This window comes from Cherax quadricarinatus, unplaced genomic scaffold, assembly GCF_038502225.1.
Source record: "Cherax quadricarinatus isolate ZL_2023a unplaced genomic scaffold, ASM3850222v1 Contig244, whole genome shotgun sequence".
In the NCBI taxonomy this organism is placed as follows: Eukaryota; Metazoa; Arthropoda; class Malacostraca; order Decapoda; family Parastacidae; genus Cherax; species Cherax quadricarinatus.
Genome location: NW_027195270.1, coordinates 226,899 through 241,976, shown reverse-complemented (window position 1 = coordinate 241,976; position 15,078 = coordinate 226,899). Strand labels below are relative to the sequence as shown.

The following is a 15,078-nucleotide window of genomic DNA, read 5'->3' as shown; positions in this document are numbered from 1 at the left end:
CTCCTGTCCTCTGCCTTCCCTATATCTCCAGTCTTTCTGATCACAACAACTCTCTCCGTTCCTCAGACATCAAACTTTCTTTTCGCCAGACACACTCATTGCACCAACCTAATTCATAACTCTCCTCACTCTATAGATGCTCCTGGTGTCTACTCTATTTCTTGTTCCTCTTGTCCTCTTCAGCTCCTTAGAGAAATTGGCCGATCTTATTCCGACAGACTTAGGGAGCACAAAAGTAGTGTTAGGCTTGCCGATTCCAACAATGCTCTTTTCTGTCATGTCAGAGATCAGAGTCATCCTGTTGACTGGTCTTCTTCTAAAACTATCTACCCTTCTAATAACTTTCACAGTCACCGTCTGGTTGAATCCTCCGTTATGTACAACTTTCCTTGTATGAATCTTAGTCCTGGTTTTGTCTCTGTAGATGCCTTCCTTTCCCATTATACTGTAAAATGCTCCAAACTTCAGAACAGCCATAACTTAACCAGATTCTTTTTTCCTTACTCACTCTCCCCCTTTTCACTTTCTCCTTTGGGTTATCTTTTTTCTGCCTTGGGTATCTGTCCTTTATTATTATTTGCCCCCCTCTGTGTTCTTGCTCCTACCCTCTGTGGGCCCCTGGCTCCCTTGCAGTGCCCCTCTTTCTTAATATCTCACTGACTCCACTACCACTACCTCCACTATTACCTCTCTTGTTCCCGTCTCTGTCTGCTGGCCTATATATACTCCCTCCTCTCCTTTTTGTTAGTGTGACTTTGTAAATGGTCCAAGCCGGACCGAAACGTCGTCGTAATCCTCTCTATTCTATGTGGGGGTTATTTTTGTATTATTCTAGTCACTATATTTTGCCTTTTTTGTTATTCTTTACATACAGTGTTAGTGAGGAGAGAAACATTACATACAGTGTTAGTGAGGAGAGAAACATTACATACAGTGTTAGTGAGGAGAGAAACATTACATACAGTGTTAGTGAGGAGAGAAACATTACATACAGTGTTAGTGAGGAGAGAAACATTACATACAGTGTTAGTGAGGAGAGAAATGTTACATAGAGTGTTACTGAGGAGAGAAATATTACATACACAATGTTAGTGAGGGGTTAAACATCACCTAAACAGTATTAACAAGGAGAATAAAATCACTCAATGTTAATAACTATTTATCTGGCACTCAGGTTGGAATCAGAAGTAAAGATGAGTGAGGTCCAGGAGCTGGAGTATGTGATGCTGACGTTGGAAGACCATGACGATGTTGTTCACTTTCTGGTCAACTATTTTTATCCTCGAAATAACGTGGTAAGTCGACCTAGTACATGCATTTACTTCTAGATATAATGATTGCCCTTATTTCATTATGAATGTTATTTCTGTGATAAACAGCTAAGAACAAGCATCCATTAATGTTTGCTTCCATGGCTTTCCCTGGAAGTTGTTATAATGTGTAATGCATTTATTATGTTACATGAAAATAAACACTGACACTCAGAGGTAAACAGCCTGTCTAGGGGAATGTAAACTGCTAAACTACATAAACCAACCTATGGCCAGGTTGTTCCTTCACAAAACTTTACCAGTTCAATAATTTATCATGAAGAATTAATTCACGTTTATATTATTAGGAAGGGCACAAAAACTAACATATATAAAAATATTATGTAATGCTAAACTAACATATGAAGTGGAACTCCAGATTTTGTCCGGTGCAGATATCGAACAGTTCAGATTTCGACCACTTGTATGGGCAAAATTTTACCCCAAGTTTCGTACATTCTCTCGGAAATCATCTGAACCAGACGCGTCGGCCTACCATGGGACGCAGCTGCTCATGGAAATAAGTCATTCTGCCTGACTTTTTTTTTGGGGTTAACCTAGGATCTCTACTCTTATGCTGCTATGTATGATTATCTATGTAATTGTATTTGTGTATACCTGAATAAACTCACTTATTTACTGATACATTTATGACTCAGTGTGCCTTTTATTTATTTATTTATTTATTTATTTATTTGAACATGATACAGTGAAGTACAAAGGAATACAGTTATTATAGTGCAACAAGCCAAAGCCCCTTGTATGCAGAGCATTATGGGCAGGCTTAAAATTAACTTAAGATTAACTAAGCAATGATATATTCAGTGGTAAAAACATTATTGTTGATAAATTAGACGCATGTGCAACTCTTGGGTATCTTTATTGAGGAAACGTTTCGTCACACAGTGGCTTCATCAGTCCATACAAAGGAGAATCTTGAAGAACAGGAGGAGAATGAGGTAATCAGTCCCTCAACCTTGAGTCTATGTGGTCAGTCCATCAATCTTGAATAGAATAGAATCTATTCAAGATTGATGGACTGACCACATCGACTCAATGTTGAGGGACTGATTACCTCATTCTCCTCCTGTTCTTCAAGATTCTCCTTTGTATAGACTGATGAAGCCACTGTGTGGCGAAACGTTTCCTCAATAAAGATACCCAAGAGTTGCACATGTGTCTAATTTATCAACATGTCGGTTCTCTGAACAATTCGTCTACAAACATTATTGTAAACAGATAACAATTAAGCACAAATGAGTATTACAAAGACAGGTCATATGATCATTTACTGTGTTGCTGTGCATTCAGTAGAATGGAGTATTCTGTTAGGTAATGTAATTAAAAAAATAAAGATTGATTGGGTCACAGGTTAGACATTTATGAGATACAATAATCAGAAACATTTACGAGATACAATTTATGAGATACAATTATTCAGTATTTATTTAGTAGTGGGTGAGTAAGTGATTTTTGAGAAGAGACTTTAATTTATAAACAGACAGTGTTTCTTTTATATTCACAGGTAATGAATTCCAGATTTTAGGGCCTTTTATGTGCATTGAGTTTTTGCATAGCGTGAGATGGACACGAGGAACATCAAAGAGTGGTCTGTGTCTTGTGTTATGGTCATATGTTCTGTTGAGGTTGGTAAGGAGACGTTTGAGGGGGGATTTATATCAGAGTTAAGTGTTCTATGAATGTAGTAGGTGCAGTAACAAGCATGGATGTTTTGTATGGTGAGTAGGTTTAGAGTTTTGAATATTGGTGGAGTATGCTGCCTGTAGAGGGAATTTGTTATCATTCTGACTGCAGCCTTTTATTGGGTAATTAATGGTCTGAGATGGTTTATTGTTGTTGAGCCCCATGCACAAATTCCGTAGGTGAGGTAAGGGTAAATAAGTGAGTGATATAGGGCCAGGAGGGCTGACTGTGGAACATAGTACCGTATCTTCGATAGTATGCCTACGGTCTTGGAATTTTTTTTTGGAAATTTGTTGTATATGTGTTTGAAATTTGAGTCTATTATCAAGTTGGATTCCTAAGAATTTTCCTTCTCTGAGTTTTGTGATAGATGATCCGTTTATCATTATGTTAAGAGGGACGTCTGTAGCTCTGTTACCAAACTGAATGAAGTAGATATTGTCAATGTTTAGAGTAAGTTTGTTAGTCCTCATCCAGGTTGATATTTTCTGTAATTCGGTATTTACCGTATTGGCTAGCATGACTGGGCTCGGGTGACAGAAGACGTATGTAGTGTCATCTGCAAACAGTGTGGGTTTGAGCAGTTGCGATGCATTTGGTAGGTCATTTATGTATATGAGAAAGAGTAGAAGGCCTAGGACACTTCCCTGTGGGACACCAACTGTAATTGGCTGTGCTGAAGAGTTTGCCCCGTTTATGTACACATATTGGCTTCTGTTGCTGAGGTAAGACTTTAGGTAGTTGAAGGAGTGCCCTCTTATACCATAGTGCGACAATTTTATATGGAGCAGGTCATGTATGTCCGAGATCGCTTGAACTGTTGCATAAAAACGGGTATTAAGTCTGAAGTAACACATACAGAGTCTGTTTGGATAGAATTTTCAGAGGGGCATGAAAACTGATTTTAGGAGTGATATACCGTCCCCCAAACTTAGATAGGGACCAAGGGAAACTACTATGGGAGGAAATTGTTAAGGCCACAAGGCACGATAATGTAGTAATTCTAGGAGACTTTAACTTTAGTCATGTGATTGGAATTTCTTGACAGGGAATTTAGAATCATACGACTTCTTAGAAGTATTTCAGGATTGTTTTTTGAAGCAGTTTGTGACAGAACCTACAAGGGGAAATAACCTGCTTGACTTAGTTATGGCAAACAATGAATCCCTTGTTAATAATTTAGAAATTTCAGAGGAACTGGGTGTTAGCGACCACAAATCAATTACATTTAGCATTGAATGGAAATACGATAGTAGCGATAACTCAGTAACAGTCCCAGATTTTCGCTTAGCAGATTACGATGGGCTTAGAGAACACTTATCATCTGTTGACTGGGGTAACGAAGAGAGCTATCAATATGACAGTTTTCTGAACACTATACATGCTGCTCAAAGAGCGTTTATCCCATATAAAGAAATTAGATCAAATAGAAATGACCCAAAATGGATGAATAATAGGCTCAAATATCTACTAGGGCATAAGAAAGGAATTTATAGGCGTATCAAAAGAGGTGAGGGTCATCTTATGAATCAGTATGTTGACATTAAGATGGACATTAAAAAGGGGATAAGAAAAGCTAAAAGGGACTATGAAATTAAAGTTGCTAGGGATTCTAAAACTAACCCAAAAAGTTTTTTCCAGGTCTATAGAACAAAAGTTAGAGATAAGATAAGTCCCCTTAAAAATAACTATGGCACCTTACTGACAAAGAGAATGAAATGTGCTTGATTTTAAATAATTATTTTACCTCAGTTTTTAAACAGGAAGACACTAACAATATTCCAATAATTAATTTTTACAGTGGGCTAGAAGAAGATAAATTATGTAACATCACAGTCACTAGTGAGATGGTTGTGAAGCAGATAGACAGACTGAAGCAAAATAAGTCGCCGGGTCCTGATTAGGTTTTTTCAAGGGTTCTTAAGGAATGCAAAATGGAACTCTGTGAACCATTAACTAATATTTTTAATTTATCTCTTCAAACAGGTGTAGTGTCTGATATGTGGAAGATGGCTAATGTAACTCCTATTTTTAAAACAGGGGACAAGTCGTTACCGTCAAATTACCGCCCAATAAGCCTGACCTCAATTATAGGCAAATTACTAGAGTCAATTATAGCTGAGTTATAGCTGAGATTATAAGAAGCCATCTCGATAAGCATAGCTTGATTAATGATACTCAGCATGGATTCACAAGAGGCCGGTCTTGTCTAACTAATTTATTAACTTTCTTCAGTAAAGCTTTTGAGGCTGTTGACCACGATAAAGAATTTGATATTGTTTACTTAGATTTTAGTAAGGCTTTTGATAGAGTTCCGCACCATAGACTGTTAAAGAAAGTGGCAGCTCATGGCATTGGGGAAAAGTGCTCTCGTGGATCGAGTCATGGCTCACTGACAGGAAGCAGAGAGTGTCCATAATGGGGTTAAATCCGAGTGGGGATCTGTAACAAGTGGCGTTCCACAGGGATCAGTCTTGGGCCCGTTGTTGTTTATAATATATATCAATGATCTTGATGAGGGAATTACTAGTGATATGAGCAAATTCGCCGATGACACAAAGATAGGTAGGATAATTGATTCAAACGTAGATGTTATGGAACTTCAGGAGGATTTAAACAAACTCTATTCTTGGTCAGAAAAGTGGCAGATGCAGTTCAATGTAGATAAATGCAAGGTTCTGAAGCTTGGGAGTGCGCATAACCCTAGTACTTATAAGTTAAATGATGTAGAACTTAGCCATACAGATTGCGAAAAGGACTTGGGGGTTATGGTGAGCAGCAACCTTAAACCAAGACAGCAATGCCTAAGCATACGTAATAAGGCAAATAGATTACTGGGATTTATATCAAAAAGTGTAAGCAACAGAAGTCCAGAGGTCATACTGCAGCTTTATACATCATTAGTAAGGCCTCACCTAGATTATGCAGCTCAGTTCTGGTCCCCGTATTACAAAATGGACATAAATTCGTTAGAAAACATTCAGCGTAGGATGACTAAATTAATACATAGCATTAGAAATCTTCCTTATGAAGAAAGATTGAAGACTCTTAAGTTACATTCACTTGTTAGACGAAGAATGAGGGGAGACCTGATCGAAGTGTATAAGTGGAAGATAGGTATTAATAAAGGGGATATTAATAAGGTCTTGAGGATGTCAAGATTTAGAAAGGACATAGGAAAGTATTGGTTTGGAAATAGGTTAGTTGATGAGTGGAACAGTCTACCTAGTTGGGTTATTGAGGCTGGGACTTAGGGGAGTTTCAAATCTAGGTTGGATAAGTACATGAGTGGGAGGGGTCGGATTTGAGAGGGGCTTTCACATCAGAGCTTATTTCTTGGGTGGCATTGAAAATTGGGTTGGGCAAACGTTTTGTTAGTGGGATGAATTGTAAAGGACCTGCCTAGTATGGGCCAGCAGGCCTCCTGCAGTGTTCCTCCTTTCTTATGTTCTTATGGTCAACTGTATCTAAAGCTTTACGTAAGTCTATGAAGATCCCCAGTGGGACTTCTTTTTTCTCTATTGCAGTGTATATGTGTTCTAGCATGTGTACAATAGCATCGTTAGTATTTTTAATACTCCTGAACCCAAATTGACAGGGGTTGAGTATGTTGTGGGAGATGAGGTAGGAATAGATTCGCTTAGAGTGTCCCTCTAGTCTTAACGCCATAGTAATAATACTAATATGTAGCAATGATCACTGTTGGGCATATTAAATGTCTGATTTTACATTAATATAGACATTACCATTAATCAATCTACGATATTTTCTTCAAAATTATATATGAAACACGTTACATAGCATATTAACATGCAATGTTGATATGGTATGGAGGGGTGGCAGCCGGGCGGGGAGAAAACATTACGTTTTCTCTGGTCCAGCACCAGAGAAAACGGGTATGAATCTGCGCTGGCCCAGCCACCCCCCTCTTATTACATAATGCTTTTGTTTACAATTCTCAGCATGAATAGATTGTGAAAGCGTGCAGTTGCGTTAAGTTTTATAACCTGCATGAACTGTATCACTGTAGACAACAAGAGCATTTCGCCCCTCCATGGAAGAAGTGTTCACTTAATATCACATACCTGCAAGTCCCTCACAAGAAGCTCATTGCTAGTAATCCCTTCCCTAAATCACTTGTTAAAGCAACTGCTCAAGAATAAATTTCTGGCCTGGCTGGTAGTAATAAGTTATCACAAGTTATATACACTGATGGATCTAAACAGAAGTCTTCTGGCAGGGCTGCATCTGCTCTTGTTGCCACCTCCCAAGTTAAGAACGATAATAATTTTTTTGTTGAACTAGGCATAAGAATTGATAACTAGGTGTCTACATTGCAAACTCAATTGTTTGCATTCCTAATGGTGCTAAAGGTAACTTATGACACTGAGCTTGACTCTATCATCATTACTGATTCTATGTCATCATTGAAGGCTCTTGACTCATATAATGACTCCAACAACATGTTCATTGGAGAAGCCAGGTATAGATACTCAAAAATCAGGGACAAAGGAATTAATGTACAATTCAAACCATACCCCCGGCCGGGATTGAACCCGCGGCCATAGAGTCTCAAAACTCCAGCCCGCGGGTTCAATCCCGGCCGGGGGTATGGTTTGTTTGCAATCGTGTCATTACGATTTCTTGAGTAATGTATAATTGCTATGGATCCCATCACACATTGGATTTCTCCTTCATGATAAAGTTGATATGTTAGTCAAGAAGAGTACCCAGAAGGAGAATGTAAAATATAACTTTGGTATATCTGTGTCTAGCATTAGGAATATTATTAGGAGAAAAGTAAATAATGAAAATGATTGTTATAGGAATGTAGTTAGAAGCCTGATTAGATCTATAACCCACTATGATAACATGAACATAGATAAGTATGTTTATGGAGCAACTTGCAATGTGAGCAGACTGACTGATGATGTAGTGGCCAGGCTTAGACTTGGCTACAAGTACTTCTGGCAGATTGGAAGACACACAGATGATGATCAAACTAAATGTAAATTATGTGATCAGGCATATGGCCACTGTCTTGAACGCTATGTGCTTAATTGTCCATTTATTGAGGAATACAGAGATAGACAATATAATAACCTATGTGACATGTCAAGATATCTTATTAATGAAAATAAGATGCCAGATATACTAAGCAAATTTCCTAAATTTGCTTGAAACAGATAAGTGAACTGTAGATATGTAGATACAAATCCATATGTACTCCTGTGAACTCTTTTGGGGCCTAGTTCCTAGGCCTTTTGTGTGTCCACATGCTCTTGCACTACCGCCACAGGTGACAAAATCTAAATCAGCATGAATTATTCATTACTTCTCCCTTTGTTTATGATGGCAGCTAAAGGTAGTTGTTAGAAATAATTAAACTCAGTGAACATTTTATGTCGATGGTAATAATATGGCTCTGGGCCTCATAAAATATCGTATAGCGTTGTAGGTATGTGTAGATACGTAGCGAGGCGGACTACATACCTACATCTTCCAGCTACCTACACTACCTACTACATACCAACTACTCACTTCTCGCCCTTCATTAAGACTCAAATATTTTAAGGTAAGTAAGATAAGTTTTAGTGTCAGCAAGAACTGTTAACAAATTAACAGATGTTGGAAGCATGGAAGAACGTAAACAATTAAAATATTTCCCTTATCCCATAATGCAAGGTAAGAAAAGAAATAAATGTGCTTGCATGTTGATAACACAGATGTATTGTGACAACATTATCCTGTTATTATGTTCTTAAGAGAAGGTATGATGCTGATGCAGATCAATGAGAACAGATAAGCTTAAAATAAGTATTTGATTTAGACTAACATTTTTATTTTCAGTTTAATCAGAGCATCACCATTTCGAGGAATGTGTAGATAAGTTTTGTTCATTGTGTAATTCTATTGGGTAGCTCCAAGCCTCCAACAGCTTTGGGTTAAGTGATAGGATGAGGGAACAAGGGGGAGGGGGTTGTGTACCCACACGGAGTTGTAAGTGTAATGTTAGCTGTAGGTAGGATGGTGTTACTGTTATAGCACAACATGTGTTTTATATATATTTTTCTACTGCCAAGTTTTAAATAAATAAAAAAATCAGAGGATCTGTTTCTCTGGAAAAAAAGATTGCACTCTCTATAAGAGATCAGATAACAATGCTATTTTATATATATATATATATATATATATATATATATATATATATATATATATATATATATATATATATATATATATATATATATATATATATATATATATATATATATATATATATATATATATATATATATATATATATTATTTAAAATACAATACATAGCTTAACATAAAACCCTTTAAACAAGGGTTGATACACATTTAATATAAATACATTATGAATCATAATCCCTCAGAACTTACAATAGCAAAATAAAAAACACAATATTAACAGACACAAAGAGGTTACACAAATACACTAGAAAATATCGCTTATGACAAAACATAACATTAAGAAAGATGAGTAATCATATTCCTACTTACACAAGAACAACAACAAGGACATAACATGTAGGTGACCCCTGTAATAGGTTCAATAATATAATTAAAGCCATAATCCCTTCAGGTATACACTATTTACATAATATTACTGTGACATATTGTCAATGCAAAATACAATAAGAAGAATATTACGATAAATATATCGGTTACTCACAACCTGCACAAATAATCAATAAATGAAAGGACCTACATCACAATCTGATGATGAAACAAAGTACATACTCTTACTCATCTAACCCACCAGTACATAAGTTCCCTACAGTCACACATACTCGCCTTACCATAAGTCTTAAGAGTCAGCCACAAAACTAGAAAAGCCATAAGCATTACGCACTCATCTACAGGCTATACACATTATATAATACAGCGATAAAATGCTCGGTACAAACACAAAACCCCGTGTGCCAGGGCAAAGCCTAAAGGTAAATCAAGTACTTCAACAAAGAAAGAAGGCAGTAGACTCTGACATAAGACAGCTATAACACATTATATAACTGCACCACCACATCTTCTCACACAACCACATTTACCACAACCACACATTACACAGATCAACACAACAATACAGCCCTTGTGCATACCCAACCCCGGAGACGAGCCCATTCCATCCTCTGAACTTCAACCCCCCCCCCTTTCACAATGCTAACAATGCTCTCACACTCATACTACGATACCCTGCTGAAAAAGCCTGGCCCCAGCGACTTCCATATATTTCCCGATTACAACACAACGTTCTATAAATGGTCGCTGCCAACACCCTTTTGCGCACCTCCCGATCCCCATTCCCTCTCATCGCCCTGGATACAGAAACAAAATCTGCAATTATATACGTGATTGCACGTTGCGCAAACTCTCTATGCCTCCACGTCCAAACCAACGCCCTCAATGCTGATTATCTGCCCCTTCCCACTGTCCTCAGGCGCACCCATCCATTCCCTGATACTCCTAAATTATCACAAAATGACCGCTGAAACGCGATCTCTGGCCCCGCACACCCGACGCCCTCCACCATCAACCTCTCGTAATTAAAGCGCGACGGCGGTATACCATGGAGAAAACTGGCATCCTCACATTTGGTCGCACGTGCATCAACCGACCAACCTCTTCCATGTCATCCTCCCTCAGCCATCGCAGCTACCTTCGCCCTTACGGCGCTCTAAAACACCCAGCTTTATTAAGACCTCGGACATGCAGCAACGCCAAAACACGTCTTCACCCTCATCTCAGCCCTCCCACCACATTCGCACCTCCATGTAGACAATCACGCACCTCCCCACTTGTCTCCACACACGGCGTAATCCCCACTTTAAGTAAATACATGACTCTTAACCGTAAATCAATCAACTGACCCTCCTCTGTTGACCCGGTAGAATGCTCACACTCCTACTCAACCATTCACACCGGAACCCCAAAGAAAATGGAAAACCACTCCTCAACAGCCTGTAACATCCCGGACCTGCTAATGGATATACTGCTGCTACGTGCCAGACTTTACTGTATAACAACATTCACAACAATTGCAGCTGATGTACTGTCAAATGAGTTGGTCTCAGCCATCAAGCGCCCCACCACTCGATCACAACAAGTCAGAATTAACCATCCTCCTCTCTTGCACTACCCATATACACTATCCCACACACTTTTATCTGTCACCATATTCCAACGTACATTCCATGCCAACTCTCTCTTCTCACCCAGTCTCCTAAGACTGATAATTTTGATTTTCATTAACTCTTAAACCGGTAACCCCCATAAAATTATAAAAACAACTCCTACGTTAACTCCTCAGCTTTTGAGTATTGTTGTGTCCTCCATGTACCCTATTATTCCCTATTCTCCACTTCTACTCCCCAATTCACCTCATACACACGCCCTTCAACTCTATAGAAAGAGGTCTGTTAAACAGGTAAACAACAATTGAGACAGGGGACAGCCTGCTAATACCCCGAACCATGGATACCTCCCCAACTTTCCATTTACCTGTACACACATTCCCACTTTATACAATGTCTCTGCCCAACACACCACCTCCTCCCAGAAACCCTGCCTACATAATATGTACCACAACACCTCGTTCTGCACTATCATCGCCAGCCTGCAATCTAATGCTAAGACCCCTGCCCCTCCCGACCCTTCCACAAAATTCTTCGCAATACTATGCCCATGTATCGTCCTCCCAGACACACCATATTGTCCTCTCCCACAACCCACTCTATCACACACACTTAGCTATTCCTAAAACTTTTCCAAAAATCTTATAATCAGCACGCCTTAATGATATTATCCTAAAGTCCCACACCGTGTCTTGTCGCTCACCTTTTGGCACAAACCACGGCGCAGTTCCTTGCAACCTGCCCATCTCCCCTCCCTTTCATCATTATTCATTAGTTCTGTAAAGAGAAGGACAACACACTCCAGTGACTCACATAAAACTCCAGGAGCAAACCATCCAAACTAGTGCCTTGCCATTGGCACGTCCTCTAAAGCCTTCCACCTCCCTTCTTCAATATCCCCCAACGCCATGTGATCACTGCCACTTAGTACACAAGATACATTTCTTTAACCCAAAGCCTTCATCCACCTGCACTCAGTAAATTTCTTCCATTACCTGTCACAAATCATCAATTATATTGTTTATAACTCTATACATATATCTTTGAAAATTATATATTATAACTATCAATTTCTGCATTATATTTTTACCCATCTAATCTGTGCTTTTACAGTGCATTCTGACGATCTTGTATACCAGTACCATATCTCTTCAAATCAATCCATGTTATGATCTAAGTTCTTACCAACAATAATTTATCATGGGTTCTGCACCATGCGCCTCTCATATATTTTACTTCTATAGTGTGTTGTTGTATTATTATAGTGCCTGTCACATGACATGGATCATCTCTTACATTACACTCTGTGACAAGTCTTGTCCCTACCCCTCTACAAATTCTCCACGACATTAAATCTATCCCCGCCTCCTCCACCCCAAGAAGTCTCACATTTAACTTCCAGTACCCTAGATGCACTCTTAGGCAAGCTGGTCCATTTCAAGTCTGTATAAACAGCTCTATGATCCCGTGTATACAGTATCACAAACACACACACATCACCAGCACACTTCATCACATATAACCTATTTAGCCTGAGCTTGCATGTCCCTGTCTGAAGTAATGCTCAGCCATCTAAGGTCCTTTAAATAACATCCACCTTCCTACATGGCAAAGTCCACCAGAGCTGTTCCAAAAACACCCTGCCCCTCGTGGCTCACATCCTTTCTACATTACCTGCAATTCCAGTCACCATCTAGTTGTTTATGAGAAGAGATCTCAAATAATGATCAACATCATGCACAAACTCATTCTTCACCTGTGATGTATGCCAGCTTTTTGCAAACCACTGCCAGTCGCTCCACACACTCCAGCATCCATCTACCCGGAGTGCCCTACCCTTCTCCCCTCTCTCCACTGCCATTACAGCAACGAGACTCTCCCGGGTGGATCTAACCCTACCCTTCAAACGTTCCAGTGTACCACAAGCACCGTGTCACTCACATTAAATCAGATAACCTTAAAATTATGTCACTGCAAACAATATGCATCATGCTAAAGCCCTGGAGCCCAAACACTTCCACATTCCATTTACATCCCATTTACATTCAGTCATACACCTGAAACCTTCATGAAGTGTTTTACACGCTGCTCCTGGAACTCCTTTCATAGGCGTAATACCCATGCTATCTTTTCCCTTGCACTCTCACTGTGTTTTGTTACCTCTGTTGTTTGGCCGGACCACATCATGAGCGTATATCTGCATTCAGCCCAAGGTTTTCTTCCTGACACTCTGCGCTGAGATCAGAACATCATCGGAATCAGAGTCGCATTTGCCGCCCTCTTCTTGAACACTCTCTGCATCCATGTTCTGGTCAGGAGATGCTCACGTGCCTCTTGCCTCGTGATTACTTCCATACCATAGAGCGCAGTCAGCTGACTGCCTCTCCTCTCATCATCGCTCTCCTCTGCGTTCGCTACAAAATGCGCACATGTCCCCAGCTCAGTGATCTAAAATCATTCAGTCGTGCCAGCCCATCTCCGCCAGTTTCCTGCTTCGCTCAACGGCGCTTCCCTTCCACCAAAGCGGAGACAATAGAGACTACCCAGGCATTGATGGGCTCGACCCACCGTCGAACTCTCTCGACCTCCTCGCTCCAGAAAATCAGCAGCGTACCAGTGTCCGCTCACGAGCTCCATTGGGTCGGGCCCTTGCTCCGTCCACTCTGTCTGCATGCTGTCATTAGCTGCCGCTCCACACTTAGCTGCCGCCATATGGTCCTCGCCTTACATAGCCTGCGAGTCGCGCGCGCCGATGCAGCCAGCATGTCGAAATTCCTGGGATGATGACATTGGATCAGAATGCCTCGGCGTCAGCGTTGACTATGCTTCCGGCAAGCCGGTGTACACCCCATCATCCCAAAGTCAGCTGTTTGGTGAACTAGATCTGTGGTTCATGTTGACTCTGGTCACCTCATCTAACTGAAGGCACGTACGTACCTTCCCCCGGAGGTGTGGTTCTCGATACATCAATGAAGTTGAACTCGTATTGCCGAGTTAACGTCCACACAACCATCTTGATACTTCTCCACGACGTTTACTTGCATGCCGTCGATTAATGGCAAATAGATATACACATTGAGCCCCATTGGACGATATATGATTCTGATCGTATTGCCATTATGTATCGTGAATAATCACAGAAGTATCACTAATGCGGACTGATGTGTAACGACGCCCCGTGCTAAATCCAAAGCACAGTATTGATGCCTGCTGTATTCCATTATCTGCATGACCTTGATAAACTGCGAGGCCTCTCAACAGAGCATATGCACAATAACCAAGGCTTGAGCGATATAGTCAATTAAACAATCTCTCTGTCAGAAGCTGATCAACATTACCATTCTGTGACACCGCTTCAGCATAGTAAGGATTAACTTTAAAAATAATTTATTATATGTATGACGTTCAACACACACACACACACACACACGTGGGTCGGTAGGTGCAAATATTTATTAACAAGGCTCAAGGCTAGTCATTGTAGGCGACAGTAGCAGCTAGCGATGATAATTGGTATTCGAACATCGTTGATATCTACGGTAATCATTAAGTTATTAGTTAAAAGGTGAAGCTGAGTATTCAATATTTAGCTTTTAATAATTGAGTCTTGGTGCATTTGTTCAGCATGATAAGGCTGAAGAAGTGATGTCATTGGTGCGCTTATTATGTATAGTGATATTATCAATGCAGTGTATAGTGAAGGTGATGCATGAGAAAGTTTGAAATATGTTCATGAGCATACAGGTGAAGAGATCTCAAAATAGGATTTAAAATACCATGACTTTGATATCTTTGTGTGTCTTTGTTGCGAGCAGTTTGTGTCTACATGGTTTGCATGTTGACTGGCCTGGCAGTATTCTAGATCTGGAGATTTATCTGGAGAGAGTTCTGGGTCAACGCCCCGC

At 39.9% G+C, this 15,078-nt stretch overlaps 1 protein-coding gene across 1 annotated transcript in view; it reads left to right on the top strand.

Moving 5' to 3' along the window:
- Positions 1-1,150: 1,150 nt before the first annotated feature.
- LOC128693331 (uncharacterized) overlaps positions 1,151-15,078 on the top strand; it is a 64,753-nt gene continuing 50,825 nt past the window's right edge. The window contains exon 1 of the mRNA XM_070080241.1: positions 1,151-1,295. Within this exon, the coding sequence (XP_069936342.1) occupies positions 1,194-1,295 (102 nt within the window). The 5' untranslated portion in view covers positions 1,151-1,193. The remainder of the gene's footprint in view (positions 1,296-15,078) is intronic.